Source organism: Manacus vitellinus, unplaced genomic scaffold, assembly GCF_001715985.3.
Source record: "Manacus vitellinus isolate BGI_N305 unplaced genomic scaffold, ASM171598v3 scaffold_10_pilon, whole genome shotgun sequence".
Lineage (NCBI taxonomy): Eukaryota > Metazoa > Chordata > Aves > Passeriformes > Pipridae > Manacus > Manacus vitellinus.
Window position 1 is genome coordinate 6204756 of NW_021938838.1, and position 17497 is coordinate 6222252.

At 40.5% G+C, this 17497-nt stretch overlaps 1 protein-coding gene across 1 annotated transcript in view; it reads left to right on the forward strand.

The window, feature by feature from the left end:
* USP10 (ubiquitin specific peptidase 10) overlaps nt 1–17497 on the forward strand; it is a 47763-nt gene that overhangs the window by 4271 nt on the left and 25995 nt on the right. Inside the window, exons 2-3 of the mRNA XM_029965516.1 lie at nt 14370–14438; nt 17341–17386. Coding sequence (XP_029821376.1) covers nt 14370–14438; nt 17341–17386 — 115 coding nt within the window. The remainder of the gene's footprint in view (nt 1–14369; nt 14439–17340; nt 17387–17497) is intronic.

Consider the following 17497-nt stretch of genomic DNA (forward strand, 5'->3'; position numbering starts at 1 on the left):
AGTGTTTTATGTGTGATCATTAAACATACAACTGGGGATTAGGGAACAAAGGGTTATGCTTCCTGGTGAAAAAGTGTGTGTGTGTATGTGTGTACATGTGTGTGTGTATGGACATTCCATCATGGAATAGTCTGATGTCTTAAAATTAGGGTTCTGAGCCCTAATTTTATTAGCATATGCTTTTCAGACTGTTTTTAAGTATTCTAAATAATGAGGCTGTGTTGGTTATTTTTAAAACACTTTAAAGGATTCTGTTAGGTTAGTGCTCATGTTAATATATTCATTAATGTTTTAATAGAGTAAAACTTTGATATGCATTAGTCTTTTCATTTTGTATTTGACTCTCTAATACCTCATTTATTTGCAGATGTTCTTGATATTTTAAATAGGTGTAAGAACTTTTCCTCCTCGTTTGACAGCACATGATTTATTGATCTTTGGTGTGTGCCACAAGGTCTGTTTTTCTTCACCTGCAGTCAGGCAGGAGGTAGCTTAAATCACAGTAGCCCTAACAAAGTGTTTGTGTAAGGCTTATTTAATTCATACACCTTTTGAAAAAGCATGTGAGCTTAAAATTAAGAAAGGCCTTGTTGATATTCTGTGGTAGTCACAAATGTTAGTGCTGTAGGAAAAAAAAGGTGCAGGAGTGCTTTGGGGAATTTTGCTTCTTACAGTATTGTGTGAATTCATATCGTGTATGGAAGCTTTAAAAGAAGCATTGAATGTTGTTTGTGTTGGAATTGTAGTAGGAAAGAAAGGGATCTAAATCAGTTTCATTGAGGGTGATGTTAACACCAACTGGAAAATCACTTCAGGGATCTGTCATTTATTACTTTGTTGAAAAAGTAAATACCCCAATTGAGGCTCAGCTTTGAGGTGGAAGAGAAAAATGCACTATCTGTAAGAAACTGTAGAGAAGAAATGTCTCTTAAGGTTGTGGGAAAAGATGCATTTAAAAAAACATGTAAGAAAGTAGATTTTCTTCAAAGATTTCTGTGTATGAAAGACTTCTTATTTTGTTTGAACTACACTGAGTGCACCAGCAGAAATAGCAGAGCTATTCCCTCAGTGCAGTGGGCATGTTTTTCATCCATTTAGAGCCTGCTGTAGTGATTCACAGCTTTCCTGCCTCATTTTCCCCCATGAATGTTGCAGGCTGGCAGTGGATTTGCCACTGTAACTTAAAATACAGAAGAGTCATGTATCATTCATACAAAGAAGTGAAGGCTTTTGGTGTGAAAATATTTTGTCTTTTTGGAGAGGGATGCCTTTTTAAGTGGTGTAGCAATGTGTTACAATAGGCAAGATACTGATAATCTGATTGGGCTGGATGGGGAGGGACACGGAAAATGTTCAGTTTCTTGTGTAATGGGAGGAAAAGGCAATTAAATTAATTGTGTTCAAATAATTGATTTTGGGCCATGTTACTTAGGAGGCTCTTCGGTTCAAAATGAGGCTACCCTGGTACATAGTATGGGATGGTCTTGTCATTTTAAATATGAGTAAGTGGGATAAAATGAGAGGGAAGTCAAGCAGAGAGAGAAAGAATCATTGTCAGCACAAGTAACAGCTGAACTGCAAAAAGAATCAAGTTCTCCTGAGTTCCAGTCTCCTTCAGTCTACCCATTAAATCATAAGAGCTCTAATAATAGCTGTTACCCAAAAAAGTAAGGAATAGCACTTTAGTGTCCTTAAAGACTGGAAAACCTCACTTTCTGTTCCTCTGGTGCCTTTGGGATACAAAGCCAAAGTTGCCACTGTTTGAAAATTTCTCTGGAGCGCTGTAGTTAATGGATACAAAGTTGGAAAAAAGTCAGAGACAACTTATTTAGGCAATTCCCAATACTCACTTTCTTCTCACCTGAAGGCTGTGACCACAGACCATAGACCTTAGCAAGAAGTTTAGGCTTGCATGAATCAGTGAGGGCTCCCCAACAGAACTTAGGAGAACCAAAAAAAGGGTTTATGCTGTGAGTGCTTTCAGAGCAAGCAGGAATGAGATCCATGGAATTACCATCCTGGCATTGCAAGCAACAGAAAATGTAAATGCAGCAGAATCATAAGAGTGTGAAGGAGGAGCAGTCAGCTCTCAGAGCAGAAGAAATAAAGCTGTGGAGTTTGCTCATCTCAACAGGTTTGTGTTCTCAGTCTTTTGATCTTCACCTTAGTCCAGGTGCAGCCTGGAATTGTGGTGGTCGCTCGTGCTGTGAGTCCAGGTGAGTGGAAATGGTGTTCCAGGTGTTGCCACAGCTCTGAGTGCCCTAAATTGGGGACCATAAAGGCAGTGGGCATGTATTACACTGAGCAGTAGTGACTGTCACATTAAGGCCAATATGGCTTTCATTGTTAGTGTAACTGCATCCTTAAAATAGAGATTTCCCTGAGTTCTCATCAGTGTTCACCCCTGGAATTATGCAGTAGGGCAGCTGTGCACAGTTTTTTTCCCTTTGCTTTGTGCTGCTGGTGGTGGTGGGTACATGGGCAGGAGTTGCAGTGGGCAGAGGGATCCCTCATTCCCCACAGCAGTGTTCCATGGGGGGGCTGAGCTGTGAGCCTTATCTCTGTGGGAATATGACTTTATAGTTGCTCTGAATTCCTCACAGATTTTTATAGCCCAAGATCTTAGTGCTAGGAAAAAGACAAGCTGTACATAAGGTGTTTTTTAGCCATTTGGTTTGCACATCAACTTTTTTGTGTTGGTGCTTTGAATTTACTTATTTTATGACAGCTTTAAAACAGAAGTGCTTATAAGTAGTGAACAACTTATCATTGGTCAGCTCCAAGTTTGAGTGTCCAAGGCATCCAGTGTTTACTGAGTAGGCAGCAGTATTTGATAACATCAGACATCCCTAATTTGAAACTGAAATCAGTTTGTATTTTGTAGTTCAGTTGGTATTTTCTGTCTTATTTGCAAAACAGCCATTTTGAACAATTGCATGAGTAACTCATCACGTTAATGGAATGTCTTTATGATCTGCAAGATTTTTTAATTAGATTTGGGACCAAAGGAGGCAATGAACAGCCCCATGAGGAACATGTTCTTCCAAAAACTGCCTAAATTGGCGTTGTTTGAAAGTGGAAAGTATTGTAAGTTCACAGGGAGCTGGAATGGGAGGGTGTGGTTTCATCTATGTTGCTCAACCTTGTCAGCATTGCAGGTTAGATGGCAATTTGCTGGTATTTATGTGGGGGTCTCCAAAAATCATGGATGGATGAGGAGAGGATGGGAAAGGTGCTGGAGTTGCAGACAGGCTCGTGGAGGTGAGGGGTGTGAGCAGGGCCACTGCAGGCAGCAGCTGCTCCTGCCTCTGTCTGTGCACTGAGGAAGCTGAAGAGCCAGTGTGGGGCTGGGTTTGCCTCCCTGCCTTATGTCCATATTCCCATTTGTAGATGGCTGGATGTGAAGGGCAAGGAAGTGGTGACTCAACTCCTGCCTGGATGGAGGAGGTGCATGAGCTGTCTGTACTCTGATCTCAGAGCCTTGTGGGCTTCATCAGGAGTAGTTTGTCAGTACACTCTGTTTTAGTCCCTTTTTCTCCCTCAGAAAGCAAGAGAATTTCAGTCTGTGAGACTGTAAATGTGTTGGGAAATATCTTCAGTGCTCTGCTCAGCATTCTGTTCATTCATATGTGCAAAACAAATCTGAATGCTAACAGAAGATCTTGTACATGAACTAGCAGCACTATCAGTCTTTTGAAATGAGCTACATAAAAAAAAAGTCTTAAAATTGTCACTGTTATCATGCAGCAAAGCTGCTGCTGTACTCATACCCAGTTTTTAATGCTGTCACTTAAAAATATGAGTGTTTAATATGCTTACTATCTGGGTGTGGTGGCAGCAGTGTATTAATCTGTGCATTTGTTTGAGCAAGGATCTTGCATCTCCGTTAAATTGTGTTGCAGATCCTTAAGGGCTCAGACTATCTCAGGAGGCCGTGGCATATGTGTGGTGTCCCAGTTCTCATTTTAACTTGCACACCCCTTCTAAATACAAAGTTGCTGTCGTGGGCTTTGCCAGATCCTCTCAGGTTTCCACCTGCCAGTTTGCTACCCATCAGGCTGGTAGAGGAGATGGATAGCTGAGAATTTCCCAGGAATCAGGACACTGGATGGTGTCGTCAGGTTCTGTCTGCTGGGGACATCCAGCATATGTGTGTGTCACCTGGTGAAGTGCTGGGAGGGGTTTGAATTAAGAGAGAAGACAGAACCTCTGTAGGATTATTATTCTCAAACTTTAGCTGATACAGAGCTTAAAGTGTGAGAGACTTTATTATGTAGTGATGGTTGTGTTTCATTTCTGTGATCCCCTTGAGTCATTCACCAATCATTGTGTTTTCCACAAGTTCTCTGGTTTATTTTTGGCTGTTTCTCTATGAGATTATAACCCATTTTCAGCAGGTCACAACTTGCAAAGGGCAAAGTCTCATTCTCCTTGTTCCTGGCCATTTGAATAGTTTGCTTTACACTATTAACCATCTAGATCATTTTTTCTCAGTTTGAGTAGAATCATCTCACTGATCATTCTCCATGTGCCAGAACTGGCACAGGAGAAGAGGTGGGATTGTGAATCCAGCAAAAAACCAAAAAGGCAAGTAAAACCTGTGTGGCCTTGGTGAATGGAGCAGATTGTGTGTGTTCATAATGACCAGGCAGTGTTTTACTGTCACTGTTAAATGTGCAGTGCCTTGCTGGGACAGTCACCCCTGGACAGGCTCTGGGTATCGTTACCTTTTGCATTGTCTTTTTTCATTCTCTCTTGGTGTCCAGCAAGGTTTTGATAGGACTTTGCACCACGTTTAGATGAATGCTAAACCTTCTAGGTTAAATCTCGCTCGTCTGTAACTCCAAGCATTCAACACTGCCGAAATTTAGGATTGAGATGTGAACTTAGGCCTTCCAAAGAGGTGTATCAGTGCTGGGTAGGTGGGCTCAGCTGCCTTCTGAAGGTGCTAATCTGTGTTCCTTGGCAGGATGGAGTCCAGATAGCTAATTTTTACCTCACCTAATCTTAGCAGTCTCAAATCCTGCCCTGAGTAATTACTTGTGAAAAGCGTTGTGTGGGTGACTCGTCTGCCTGGTGCTCTGAGGGATAGATTTTAATTTTCCACGGTGTTTAGCTACAGCAATTCAGAGGCTGTGCTTTCATTTCCCACTTTATGCCAGTGTGTTTTTCAGCTTGTTTGACAAACTGGAACAGCAGTTCCTTACTGCCCAGGGTGGAATCGTTCCCTGGGATGGGGCTGCACTGATCCTGTGATGTATTAGTCCTCTGGGAAGGTGAGGGTAGTGGGGGTAAGCAAAGAAAATATTGAACATACACAAACCAGTGGGAATCAAATTAAGATACAAGCAGTCTGAGTTTTTGTGCAGCATTGCTTTTGATTACTTGAGTTTAGAAACATAATTTTTAATGTAATTTCTGTATCTTAATGGGGTGCCACCCTGAATGTTGGACAGTGTATTTGCAAGGTTGGCACTTCTACCTGCATGGAAAGGGTGTCCACTATTCAGGCACATGGAGCAGCTCACAAGAGAGGGAGTATGAGATACATACTGCTGAAACTGAATTAAAAAGATTTTTGACAACAGTAGAAGGATTACCTGATTCCAGAATTTTGGGGATAATTTAGCTTTTGGGGTGGAAGGGTGATCTGGCAGGCACAGACCAGTTCTTTCCAATTTTTTTCTCCTTTGCTATCTCTGTCAGTAACCTCAGATCCTGTGTCAGCTCTTCATCAAACTCCTGTCCCTCATCTTTGGCCTCATCAAGCCAATTGTAATATTCTTGAACTACTTAAAATGTGCCTATATTTAAACCTGTTTAATTTCTTACAACTCACATGCTTGCACTTTTTCTTCCTAGAGCTCTGCTTCTCTTTTTTCTTTTTAAGAACCTCATCCATGTCTAGATCTATTAGTTTTACTTCTTTAAACCGAGGATTTGAAGGATAAAAGTAGCCTGTGAGGTAAATTCAGGTATAGTAAGCACAAAAGAAGGGCTTTGCTCTGCCAGGGCACTGCCAGGCACCTCTGCAGTCTGGAAGCCATTCCAGGAAAGCCTGTCTTTGTTCCAGTAGCCCAGAGCATCCTGCCTTGCTGGGCTAGGAATGTGCTGGCTCCTGGATACTGCAAACTATGTGGATGGGAGAAAAGATGCATGTGCTGTCCTTCCACCTGGAGGAACTGAGAGAAGCTTCTTGAACATAATCCTTCAGGATCTTAGTTGCTGGAATATCTGCTAAATAAAAGATTCTGTCAACCACAGAAAAACATGGATTTATGCAGCATGCCTGGAACTTGGATGGACATCTGTGAGGTGTTAAAAGGCAGTTTGCTATTTAATGTGGCCAAAGCAGTGCTCTCCAGCTGCAAATTGATTTTACTGCCATTTCCTTAGAAGTTTGTCCCACTGTAGGTATCTGGCACTGAACATTGCAGCCCTAATGATTTTAGTTTGGCAGAGAAAAAAAAAAGGCTAACACCAAGGGGTTTGTGCTGGGAAGTATTAGATAAAATTACTAAGGGATTGTTTTGCCTGCCCCACCTGTAATAAAATAGTGGTTAAACTGGCTGTGTTCTTGAGTAACTTCCAACTTCTCTCTCCTCAGAGCTTATCATGCTGTAGTAAATCAGAATAATTCAGGTCTTAATTATTTCTGTTCTTCATTATATGGAGAGTTTACAATTTGCACATTAGACTCAATAACTAGTTCAGTGCAAGAGGAGCCTGCAGAGCTTGAAGTAAATGTGTTGCTCAGTAATGAACACCCAGCCTGAAGCTGGTGTTTTCTAACTCTTCAGGGGTGTGAAGATAGAGCCTTGGCCATAGGTGTTTCATCAACCACTGTTCTTGAATTCAGAACCATTTTGGAAGTATTTATTTTTCTTTTGGTATTTGGAAGAAGTGCCTGCTTGGAGAATTTAATAGGAAAGTATTTTTGTTTGGCTTGTATTTTGATTTAACATTGCAAGAAAACAGATTGGAAAATGTTACTACTGTGCATCACAGACAGATGTTCTGTGGGCTCATAGTGGTGGTGTAAAGGTGTCAGAAATTTCCTCTTTTGCTCTCCAAAGAGCTGAGAGTTGCTGTAATCACCTCTGACGATTGAATTGTTATCTCCCCTTTTGCTCACTGTCAGGAGCACACTCTCCAGGTATCCTGCTGTGGTCCCAAAATGCCTGCTCTTCACTGCAGCCTTGTTTGTGTGATGGGTATGTTCTCACCTTGGGTTCTGGGGAAGGTGCAGGGAAGGTGTTTTCTCATCCAGAATATGTGATGCCCTCCCATAGGATGCGAATTAAAAGGTGTGCATAAAATGTGGATAAATCCTCCCTTTGCTGGGCCACTGCTTTATGGTCACAGAGAAGGGCTACACCAGCATTGGCCTCTTCGTGCTGTGATTATTTACAAAATAAGATTGTGCCTGGTTTGGGTTTTTCTTTGCTGTTTTTTGGAACAGAAGTGTCAGTTGGGGAAAATCTTAATTGTGAAGCAGCAGAGGTTTTTTGCTGAAGCAGTCCTGGTTTGGAGACTGGAAGATAAGGAATCTTTCCAGAACACCACGCTCATAAATACAGTGGTGTTTGTGTAAGATGATGGGTTGGGTTTTATTCTGCTCTTTCTTCCCCCTACTGACTATAATGACTGATTTATAGCCAACTTCCTTGGGCTTGATGCACTCTGTGGCAGCTGCTGTTTGAAGTGGAAGGGTGCCAACAGGCACCTCATTTTTGGTAACAGAATGATGAGTGTACATAAACAGAGTTTGTTTGGGTGTAAGAAATTGGCTCGTGTTTTGGCAGGTTTTGGTATGGTTATTGTTCACTTTGTTGCTGTGATTTGAAATATGTTATATAATTGATGAAAAAGAGCACAACCTGCTCTGCTTCTGTGAATACCTGAGTTCCAATATTCAGGATAAACTGTTCTGACCCACGTTGTAGCCTGAGATAACATCGGGCTGTAGGGGCCATTTGTTCATGAAACCTGCCCTTCCAGTAATGCCACAGCCACAGCTGGGCTTCTCTACTGCCAGAGAACTGGTTTTCCCTCTGATCAGAAAATGACTTTTTGAGAATGATCATTCTCTTTTTTTTTCATAATGGAATAAATCCCCCTCAGATTAATTCATGTGCAATGCAGAAAATGTGTAACACTCTTCAGCTGTAAGACTTTAGTACTAACATCCAGGAAAACCCTGATCTGGGGGGGAAAAAGGGATGGTACAGTCACACACTATATTTTTGAGCCTTTGATAACTTAAATGGTGGGCAGGCAGAGTTGCACTGACTCATGGGCTTAGTTGACCTACATTTACCTAGCTCTGATCTTTCTCCAGGCACTATGGAGATGTGTTAATGTTCTAGTTTTAAGCTACAGGCTAATGATAAGGGACTGGAAGCTGTACTAAGAGTTTGCTTATGATTTGTTGCATTTTCAGCTGTTAAAAGCTTTTTAATATGCAACTGTTCCACCTTAAAGTAGAGTTTCATTTCCATGTGTTTGTATTTTAGAAAGTGGACTTTTCTTTTTTTCATGAAAGGGGTATAGCAACATAGGATTTTTTCAGGAAGTGACTTACCTAAAATACTCCTGTGTAGGCTGTGCTGGAGTTGTAAATGGATGGCCAGTGGTGGTCATAGCTCCTGGTTATGGCATGTTGGTTGCAAATTCAGAACCTAAACAAAGCCCAAACAACAAACTTGTTTTTCAGTTTCACAGTTTCCCCTGGGCTTTTTTAAAGCATTTTAGCAATAAGTTTCTTCAGATTTGGGAGTTGGGAAAATCTTGTTGTATCCAATTAAGTAATCATCTGGGTACCAAGGCTTGAATGGATTTCAGCTCAAAGGGAAGGAGAACCTGAGAGAAGGCTGCCTTTTCCTACACTCTATAAAAAATGTGATAAACCTTGAGAAAATGGGGGGGAAGTAAAGGGTGAGAAGTGGTGCCAGGTTTGCTGCTGGGATGACTAATGTGAGAGTGTTTTCTCTGCTCATAAAACCCAAGTGCAGTCATACACATGTGCCCTTTTTTCCTTGCCAGAAAACACACTTCTGGCTGAATGGTTCCTTTTCTTCCTCTACTCCAGCCTATCCCAGAGCTTTAAGAATAAGTCCACATTGTAGGAGGAGCTGGGTGGGCAAGATTGTCTAATTTAGGGTATAAATCAACTATTTCATCAGTTCAGTTTATATGGGAACTAGTCTGACTTGTTTGGCCTTCTGCTTAAGATCCTTAGTGGTGGCAAGCATAATTCAACTGTAAAAGCTTATTTTTAACTCCTTTGTGGAAAAGCAGTTGAAGTGGGAGTATTTGCAGCTTAAAGTAATTTGCCTGGAAGATCTGAAGCTGTTGGGGAGCAGATGAAAGCCACGTTAATGCTTCTTGAAAGCACAAGTTGACACTTCATTTTCCTATCATTCCTGCAGCACAGGTGATGCCAGGAGGATGATGCATCAGCAGTGCTATTTCTACCCATTTTTCTAGGACAAGCAGCTGTGGAACACGTACTCACCCTCCTTTTATTCCTCCAGGACAGCGTTCCTATTGCTAGACTGGAACAGCAGTGGAGATTTCATTACAGGCAGTAGGGTAACATTAGCACTCCTTTTTTCAAGTGGCTAAGGAGACCACAGCAAAAAACACTCAATATGGGGAGAGCTTGCAGGGTGGGCATTTTAATCCTTTGGGGTCTTTTCCTGCCCCTCCTTAGAATTACTTGTGTTGTTGTGTAGTTAAGATGCTGCTTGGTCAGTTATGGTGATCAGAGTTATTGCACAAATATAGAAGTGCTTTTACTTTAATTCCTGTGTGGTAGAAAACAGAATCTATTGTGTAGATTTGTTTGGTTAATTTATTTTGTGCAATTTATATTGTAATCTATCTGCAGTTAATATCTTGAAGCTATAAAGGTGATGGCATTGATGAAATAATTTGTTCCAAGTGGTGTAGACTCTGCTGGAATGCAGCTGGATGTTACACTTGTAATCGTATTATAGAGATTAAGTTAGAAACTGATTCCAGTTCTGTTGTGACTGGAAACACCAGGGACTGACAATCAGCAGGATTTGGGATGTTGCTCTAAAATGAGTGGCTTTTGAAAGAGAACTGATGTTGGGAGGCAGGTACTGGATACAGGGAAACTTGAGTCCTTGCAGCATGTCAGGCTGAACGTGGAAATTGGTGACAGCAGCTCAGTGGTCAGTTGGAAACACATTACCAGCTGTAATAGTCTCATTCATTCAACAGTTTTAACTTTATTATAGAAAAAATATATTGCAAACGTGTTATACTTAAAAAAGAAAATTCCATCTGTAGAGTATTTGTAGAATATTCTAGTGTTACAATTTTAGCTTCATCAAGAAGAAAGCAAAGATCCAGGTTTTTTGGTGTCCTCTCTCCAGCCACACAGGAAGCAGTGCAGAGCTACAATTCTATCTGCTTCTTTCAATTATTTTCAGAAGTGTAGTTGTACTTTTCTTTTTTGCACTCCCAAAAGCTGTATGAGAATGTTTTGAATTCAGTGCCCAAACTTTAATTGCAAAATCTCAATCAGTGAAAGTAAGGCAAATAAATTAAATCTGAATTACTGGAGCACCCAAGTCACCTGCAGCTTCATGTGAAGAGATACCATTTTAGTATGGCAGAAAGCACACTTTATTTCACATTCATTTTTAAAAAATACTTTTTCATTTATGTACTGGCTGTTGTAGTGCCTGTATCTGAAAGGAGAGATTTGGGTATGTCACCTACCATCCCACCTAATACCATCTCAGTCTTAAGGTTTATTCAAGCACTGTTTAGTTTTATTTCATCCTTGGTCTCATAGATGTGACATCTGCAAGAAGACATTCACATTTGAAAACTCCAGAAGTACAGAACTTGTGTGTGTAGAAACCAGCATTCAAAAAAACAAGGTGGAAACCAACCCTTGTGAATAATTATCTTTTTTAACTGATTGATTGTTAAACCTCAATATGGAAGATCCTAGATGGAAAAACATAATTTTTTGATGGTGCAGTGTAAGGAAAGCATTTGATATGTTGGTGTGTGTTCACTCACTTGAGTTAAATCATGGTAATTTTATTATGTTTACTAATATATTGTCCGTCTCTGGTCAAATGGTCAAATTGGGTCACAGCTGGGAGTGGCAAAATTAAATAGATCCATCAGTGTGTTTGGGGTTTACTCTTTTGTTTTTCCACCCCAAAGGAGAAGTTTGGTAACACTGCCCAGAAAGTGGAAAGGTAGCAAAGGTGGAGTTGTTGTCCCATGTATCCCCTGCTCCAGGAATTCCACAAAGCCTCATTTCTTCCACACACTCCTGCATCCCCCCCCCGAGGAAGTTATTATTTTCCACCTGGTCTTCTTATACAGCAGCAAGTGGAAAATCATTGAGATTTGTGTGATACTGTTTTGCTATTGCTCCTAATCTGTGGCAGAAATGGAGCTCACCAGGTATCTTAAGGGACCCTTGAGCACACTCAGTGCAAGGTCAGTGATTGCTCTGCAGAATTAAATAATCTGGGGAGGAGCAGGAGAAATGCAGCGTGAAATACGTGCTCCCAAAAAAGAGAGAGGAGATTCCTTCCAGCAGCCAGAACAGAAAAGCTTTTATATGGGTTGTGCAGATGGATTGGGAAGGAGAGGGAGGTCAGGTTTGACTGAACTAAGCCTCTTAGGGATTATGGATCTTTAAAAGTAAGTCTGGGGGTAGTGTTACAATTGGGAATTTTCAAAACTTTCCCCCAGTATTCTCTTGGAGTTTCTCTTCCAGACCTAGTCTTGGTGTGAAACTGGATCTCCTGAGCTTTGTTCCTGCTCTCCTGTGTGAGTGAACACTGGCACCATTGACTACTGTTTAACATGCTTTTCAAGCAGCTGTGTTTTTGTCTCAGGCTATAAATCCAAATCAATCTTTGCGATAAGCAATTGAATGCCAAACAGTATTTTTTTGCCTGGAGAAAGCTTGATTTTTTAAATTTTATCTCAAAACCAAATTTGGGGAGAGCTCTTAGTTAAACCTCAGCTCTTCACTGGTAATGGTTTTTAATATTTTTGGGTTGTATGTTGCCAGATGTACTGGAGTTTCTGCGTTATTGATGGTGTCAGGCCTGGGTGTTGCTGCCTGACAACTGAGCTGTGCCCACGTGCACTGTGTGTCCATGGCTCCTGGGCAGCTGTGGGGGTGAGGGGAAGGCTGCTGCAGCCCTGGCACGCCAGGGATGGCCCACAACAAGCAGCTTATCCCTGAGCACAAGCTCTCACCTGCACCAGGGCTGACCTGAGCAGCCTGTGTTTGATCCCACTTTTTCCTTGGAGCTTGTGGAGTCCATCTATGACCCGTGATTAGGACGTCGAAGCAGCATCCCATACAAGTTTACAGATTGATACAGCACAGGGCAGGTTAGTTGGGCATTTAAAGGCATCAATTTGATGCAGTGCTAATGGGTCTGTTTGTTTCTTAGGCAAATGCACACTTGAAAATATATTAAAATTGCAGTTGAAATAATCTGAAACAGGTTTGGCAAAGTTTTAATGGGTGCTGATGTATCTCTGTGTTGAAATGTTATTTGTAGAGTGGGGTGTGAATTAATGCTGATGGTGAGTAGCTTGTGTAAGTTGTGTAAATAATTCATTTAAGTCTTTGATTGTTCCAAGTATTAGATTTTGTTTGTTTGGGAGTAAAGCTAATTTTAAAGCTTTTGAGGTTAGGTGGAATAATTTCAGGGGTACAAGGTAGGACCCCAAAAGCTCATGCTAATAATGAGATTGTCTTGTAAGGGTGTGTTGCTTTTATAAAATTCTAGTGCTCTTGGTTAAAATTGTTTCCTACTTAGGTGTTTCAGGTGCAGCAAAACCTTTAAATTTGAATTAATGGTGCAGGGCAAGTACTGCAGTGAGGTCTTTCTGATACTGTTTAGAGCCAAGCCAAGTATTTTCTTACATAGCTGATTTGTAAAGACCAGGCCCACTGATTCCTTGGGATGGAGGATGGATGGATGGACAGCAGGCAGGGAGCTACACTTTTAAATTGCTTAAAATACATTGGCTTTTCCCCCTCTGGATCCTTTTTTTGGGTAGAGATTGTTATACTTGCCAAGTGATGTGATGTCACGGTTCTTTTTCACTTCAGTGTGTCTTAAAAAGAGTAGAAAATTCTGTTGTGTTTGCAGAAATAATTTCATGAGAGATGAGGAGAGGACAGGGAGATTGGTTAAACTGGGTAGGTTTAGTGGCATCAGTCCTATGGACTGAAGTTTCTTTTGAAATAAGATTTTTCTCAGTTTACTTGATGGGGATCTTCTCCTTGGTTTACTTTGTGTTTGCTTGTATAAAGCATTGTTAAATACATCAGATAAAATTACGGATTTCTTCAGGCCCAAGTGGGATGGGTCTTTTGCACTATAGTCTGACTAGGACTAGTTTTTGGGTTAGATGTTGGTAAATTTGTAAAGTCCTGGCAGAAACAGCCACAACATTTCTCGGTGTGAATACACCATTAAAGCAGTTCCATTAAGGTTGCAACCACTAAGGTTGCATTAATGACCACCTGGTTCAATTTTTGTCTCATTCCTTAATTAAAAAAGAAGCATTTTCTTCTGCTCAGAAAGAAGTACCAGGCCTGTGATACCTTGCTTAAAAATCTTGATAAATTTAGTCTTATTACATGGAGGAATTAGAGTTGGATTTATATAACTTTTAATAGTTTACAGTTGAGATTGTTTTCTTCTGTTGCATGACTGCATCAAAAATACCTCCTGAAACACAGTGATGATTCAGCAAGTGTTTTTCTTAGGTGTGTAGTTGCAATAGGATAAATTCTAGCTCATATGTTGCTGAATAAAAATGGCTTGGTTATATTAAGGGTGTAAATCAAGCTTAAATCCTGTGCCAAGAACTGTGAAGGCACTCGGGTGCAATTTAGGGATGTGTTGGGTTTGGGGGTTGGACTGTCTCACTTGGTGGTTGGCACTTGGCTGTGGGAAGTTTTTAAAGCATTAAATGTTTAACTGTACTTCACTCTTTGTATCACAGATGTTCCAGGTTGTTTTGACTGTTGGAATTGTTTGCAGTTTAAACCAGATTATATTAATATTTTTTTGAAAACACTAAAACAGTCAAACACATAAAAGTGCATGTGTATAAATCACTTTTTGTGTAAGAAAACTGTGTTTTTTACTTGCTGTATTTTGCTAAAGACCTGGGAAGGAACTAAGATGAGGGTTGGGATGTAAACAGAGTTTCTGACTCCCAACACACAGATCTTTTTGAATTGTAGTATCCTAATAGATTTCATTATGAATTTATTAATTGTATTTAATGTAAATCCTTCTTTAACAAAGATCCTTCTCTTTTATTTTTAGTATATTTTTGGGGAATTCAGCCCTGATGAATTTAATCAGTTCTTTGTGACTCCACGATGCTCTGTTGAGGTAAGATCTGCTTTAAACTTCTTTTAGAAATAACATTTTAAAGCTACATCTCTTTGTGTGAATTTGAAATATAACAATACAATTAATTTATCATTCCCTTAGCTTACTAATTTACAAAGGGGAGATACTGATCAGTTGTCTTCTTTCCATGTATGTGGATGTTAAGTCAATTTTTAGAGATAAATTAGTTATTCCACCTTCTGCTTTCAGAGCTGGAGTATCTGAATTGGTGATAGGATGATGACAGGGAGTTTTCCAGCCCTGTTACCTCAGCTTTGGTGGGGTTTTTTTAAGGGGTGGGTATGGAGAAAACTTCTCAGCAGTGTTCCTGGTAATTAGTTGGGCTTCTCAGTCTGGTGAGCCTTTTGAAGCACAGGGATTCTTTATATTTCTGGACAGGTGGAGCACTGCTGACCCTCAGTGCTGTGCTTAAAGGGAAAGCTGTGTGTGAGGTCTGAGAAATGCAGCAATATTGAACTAATTACAGTGTCAGTGAGAACCACAGAGTAGGAACAGTTGTCTTTGTGTTTGAGTTCATTACACACTCTTATTGGAGGCTCTTATTCTCTGTAGTTCTTGGTAGAGAATGATGAAACCATTTTCCTTCATAGGGAAGAGAATTATCCCCTTGTCCTAATCTCCAGACTCAAGAAATGATTTCCCTCTAGTTCAGTTTCCATGTATTTCCTCCAGACATTTCCATTCCAGCATTTTGGTCATGCTTCCATCCTCCCCTCTCAACATAAAGGAAATGAACACTTGAGCTGTAGATGGGGGAAATCCTTTTGTCACAGTTTACAGACCATTGTTAATGGGACTTAGTTTCCTGGAGCTTAATTTTCCGAGGATAATTAGTATAATACTGCTAAACAATAAAAGGGCATGAGGGGAATGGGGTGGGGTGGGAGTGAGGGAAGTTAAGAAAGAAAAAGATAGTTTTTACTTGCCTCTTGGGAGAGCTTTGTACCTTCTCTGGTAGGTGGGAAGCAGTGCAGGAAGATCTTTAGGGAATACGTGGTAGTTCTGATGATTTGCTGTTTCCCCACCATAAATGCAATCTCAGCAGTGACATTTGCATCCCATGCAGCGTCACCTTAAGTGCCCCCCATCAGCTCTTCTGACACTGGGAAAGATAAAAATGTCATATTTGGGATTCTGTAAAGCTGTTCCCAAAGTCTGTCGAGGAAAAATGAACCTACAGCATTAGAACCAGTCTCACTTCATTTTCTGACTGTCTCAGGTGTACCTAGTTAGCTGTCAAAATAAATGGTCCTTAAGTTTGCCCTTGATCTGGTTCAGTTCGATGTTTTAATTATCTGGATGATGAAATAAAAGCAGTGCTTATTAGTTTTACACTGTGCAGATATTTCAGAGAAAATTGGTCTGAAAAAGACGATGCAATTCCAGAAGGGCAGGACAGAGCTGACGATGGTGCCGTGTGTTTGACACACATCGTGCTGCAGGTCCTTCACCTGCACACTGAAGGGGGACTGAGCCAAGGGACTGCTTAAAGCTAAAGGGTGTCTGGAATGTCCCTTTTACAGGTGACATTTGTAATACATGTCCTGTCAGACATGTTGACTGAGATGGTTCTGGTGGCCCAGTTGTATGGAACAAGTCAGCTCCGAAATCTCTTCTTTCCAAAGGTGCTGTCAATTGTGTAGGAGATCAAGAGGCTGACTTCTTCTTTTTTTTTTAAAAAAACTTCATATTTTCTGAAGACCTTTGAATCTTTGAAATACAAAGTTTATCACAAGTTGTTTGCTGTAGGCATTTAGAGGAATTTTTTTAGCTCTAACTATAAAATCTTATTGAACCCGTGTTCAAAATTAATATAGATAGTAGGCTCTAAACAGTCTGGAGCCTCTTTCTGACCCACTGTTTCTCATTTTTGGCCTGCAAAGATGATATATTAAGATGTATTGTGGTTTATAAGTGGATTTACAGCATGTGTTCTTTTTATGCACTTTTTATAATGGCATTTTAGGAATATTTTCCTTGCCACCTGTGCTGCACTGCTGTCTGCAGTGCATTAAGAAGGCAATATGTAAGTATCTATAGCTTTAGAGAATTGAAAACTTGAATAGAAGTTTGTTGCACCATTAGAGTCACTATTTAGAATAGCACTGTCAAGCTGCACTGTGCACTCAATGTTTTATCTCCCACTGCAGAACCAGTCCCGCTGTTCTCCAGGGAGCCACTGGAATGCAGGGTAGCCGTGGCTACCAGGTCCTGCAGGCACAGGAGAAGGCTCTCAGCTGCTCAGGGAGTTTAGGGGCAGGTGAGGGGGGATGAGAAATTACCCACCACAGCAAGGGTCCTGTCAAGCACTGAGTGTTGATGCCACTGTTTTATACTACTTGTATTTACAGTCCATGTAAAAACCATGCACTGTGGTTACATTATATCAAGCTGGTAAATGTGTTTAAGAATATACCTCAGCTGAAACATTCCAAGAGCCACACTACAGCTGAACCAGGCTGAGAGTCAAAAGGTTTAGGTGTGATTGTTGTCTGTGCAAAAATGTGTTTCACCTTTCACAGGTGATTTGGTGTCCATTTTTTGTCTAAACAGAGGGTATGTTCCTCATCCTAAAAGCGTGGGGAGTTAGTGTTGATGAAGAAAGGTCCTGATGCTGTGAGGTGAATTGCTGGAGAGGTTGATGAGTCTGTGGTGTGTAACCAAGATAATCTTTATCTTTCAGTAATTGTGGTAATCTGCAAGGAGCCTGGAGCTGCAGAGTGGGATTTGATAAATATAGAAGCATAAGTTCAAGACATACTCTCTGAAAATCAAATAATGATGTTATTTTGAAAGGATTCAGATATTTCAAATGAAACTGATATCAAATGTTTATGGATTTGCTTTGCCTTTAAATAAGTTTCATTTCTTTCTTGTACAGCTCCCCCCATACAATGAAACAGTTTCATGTGGTATTAAATCCACAGGTAAGTTTTTCGTGATGGTAAGAAATCAAGATCTTTTTTTTTTCCCCAAAATTAAAGGTTGTGACACTTTCCTTAGATTTACTGCAACCTCCCTTTAAATATAATCATTAA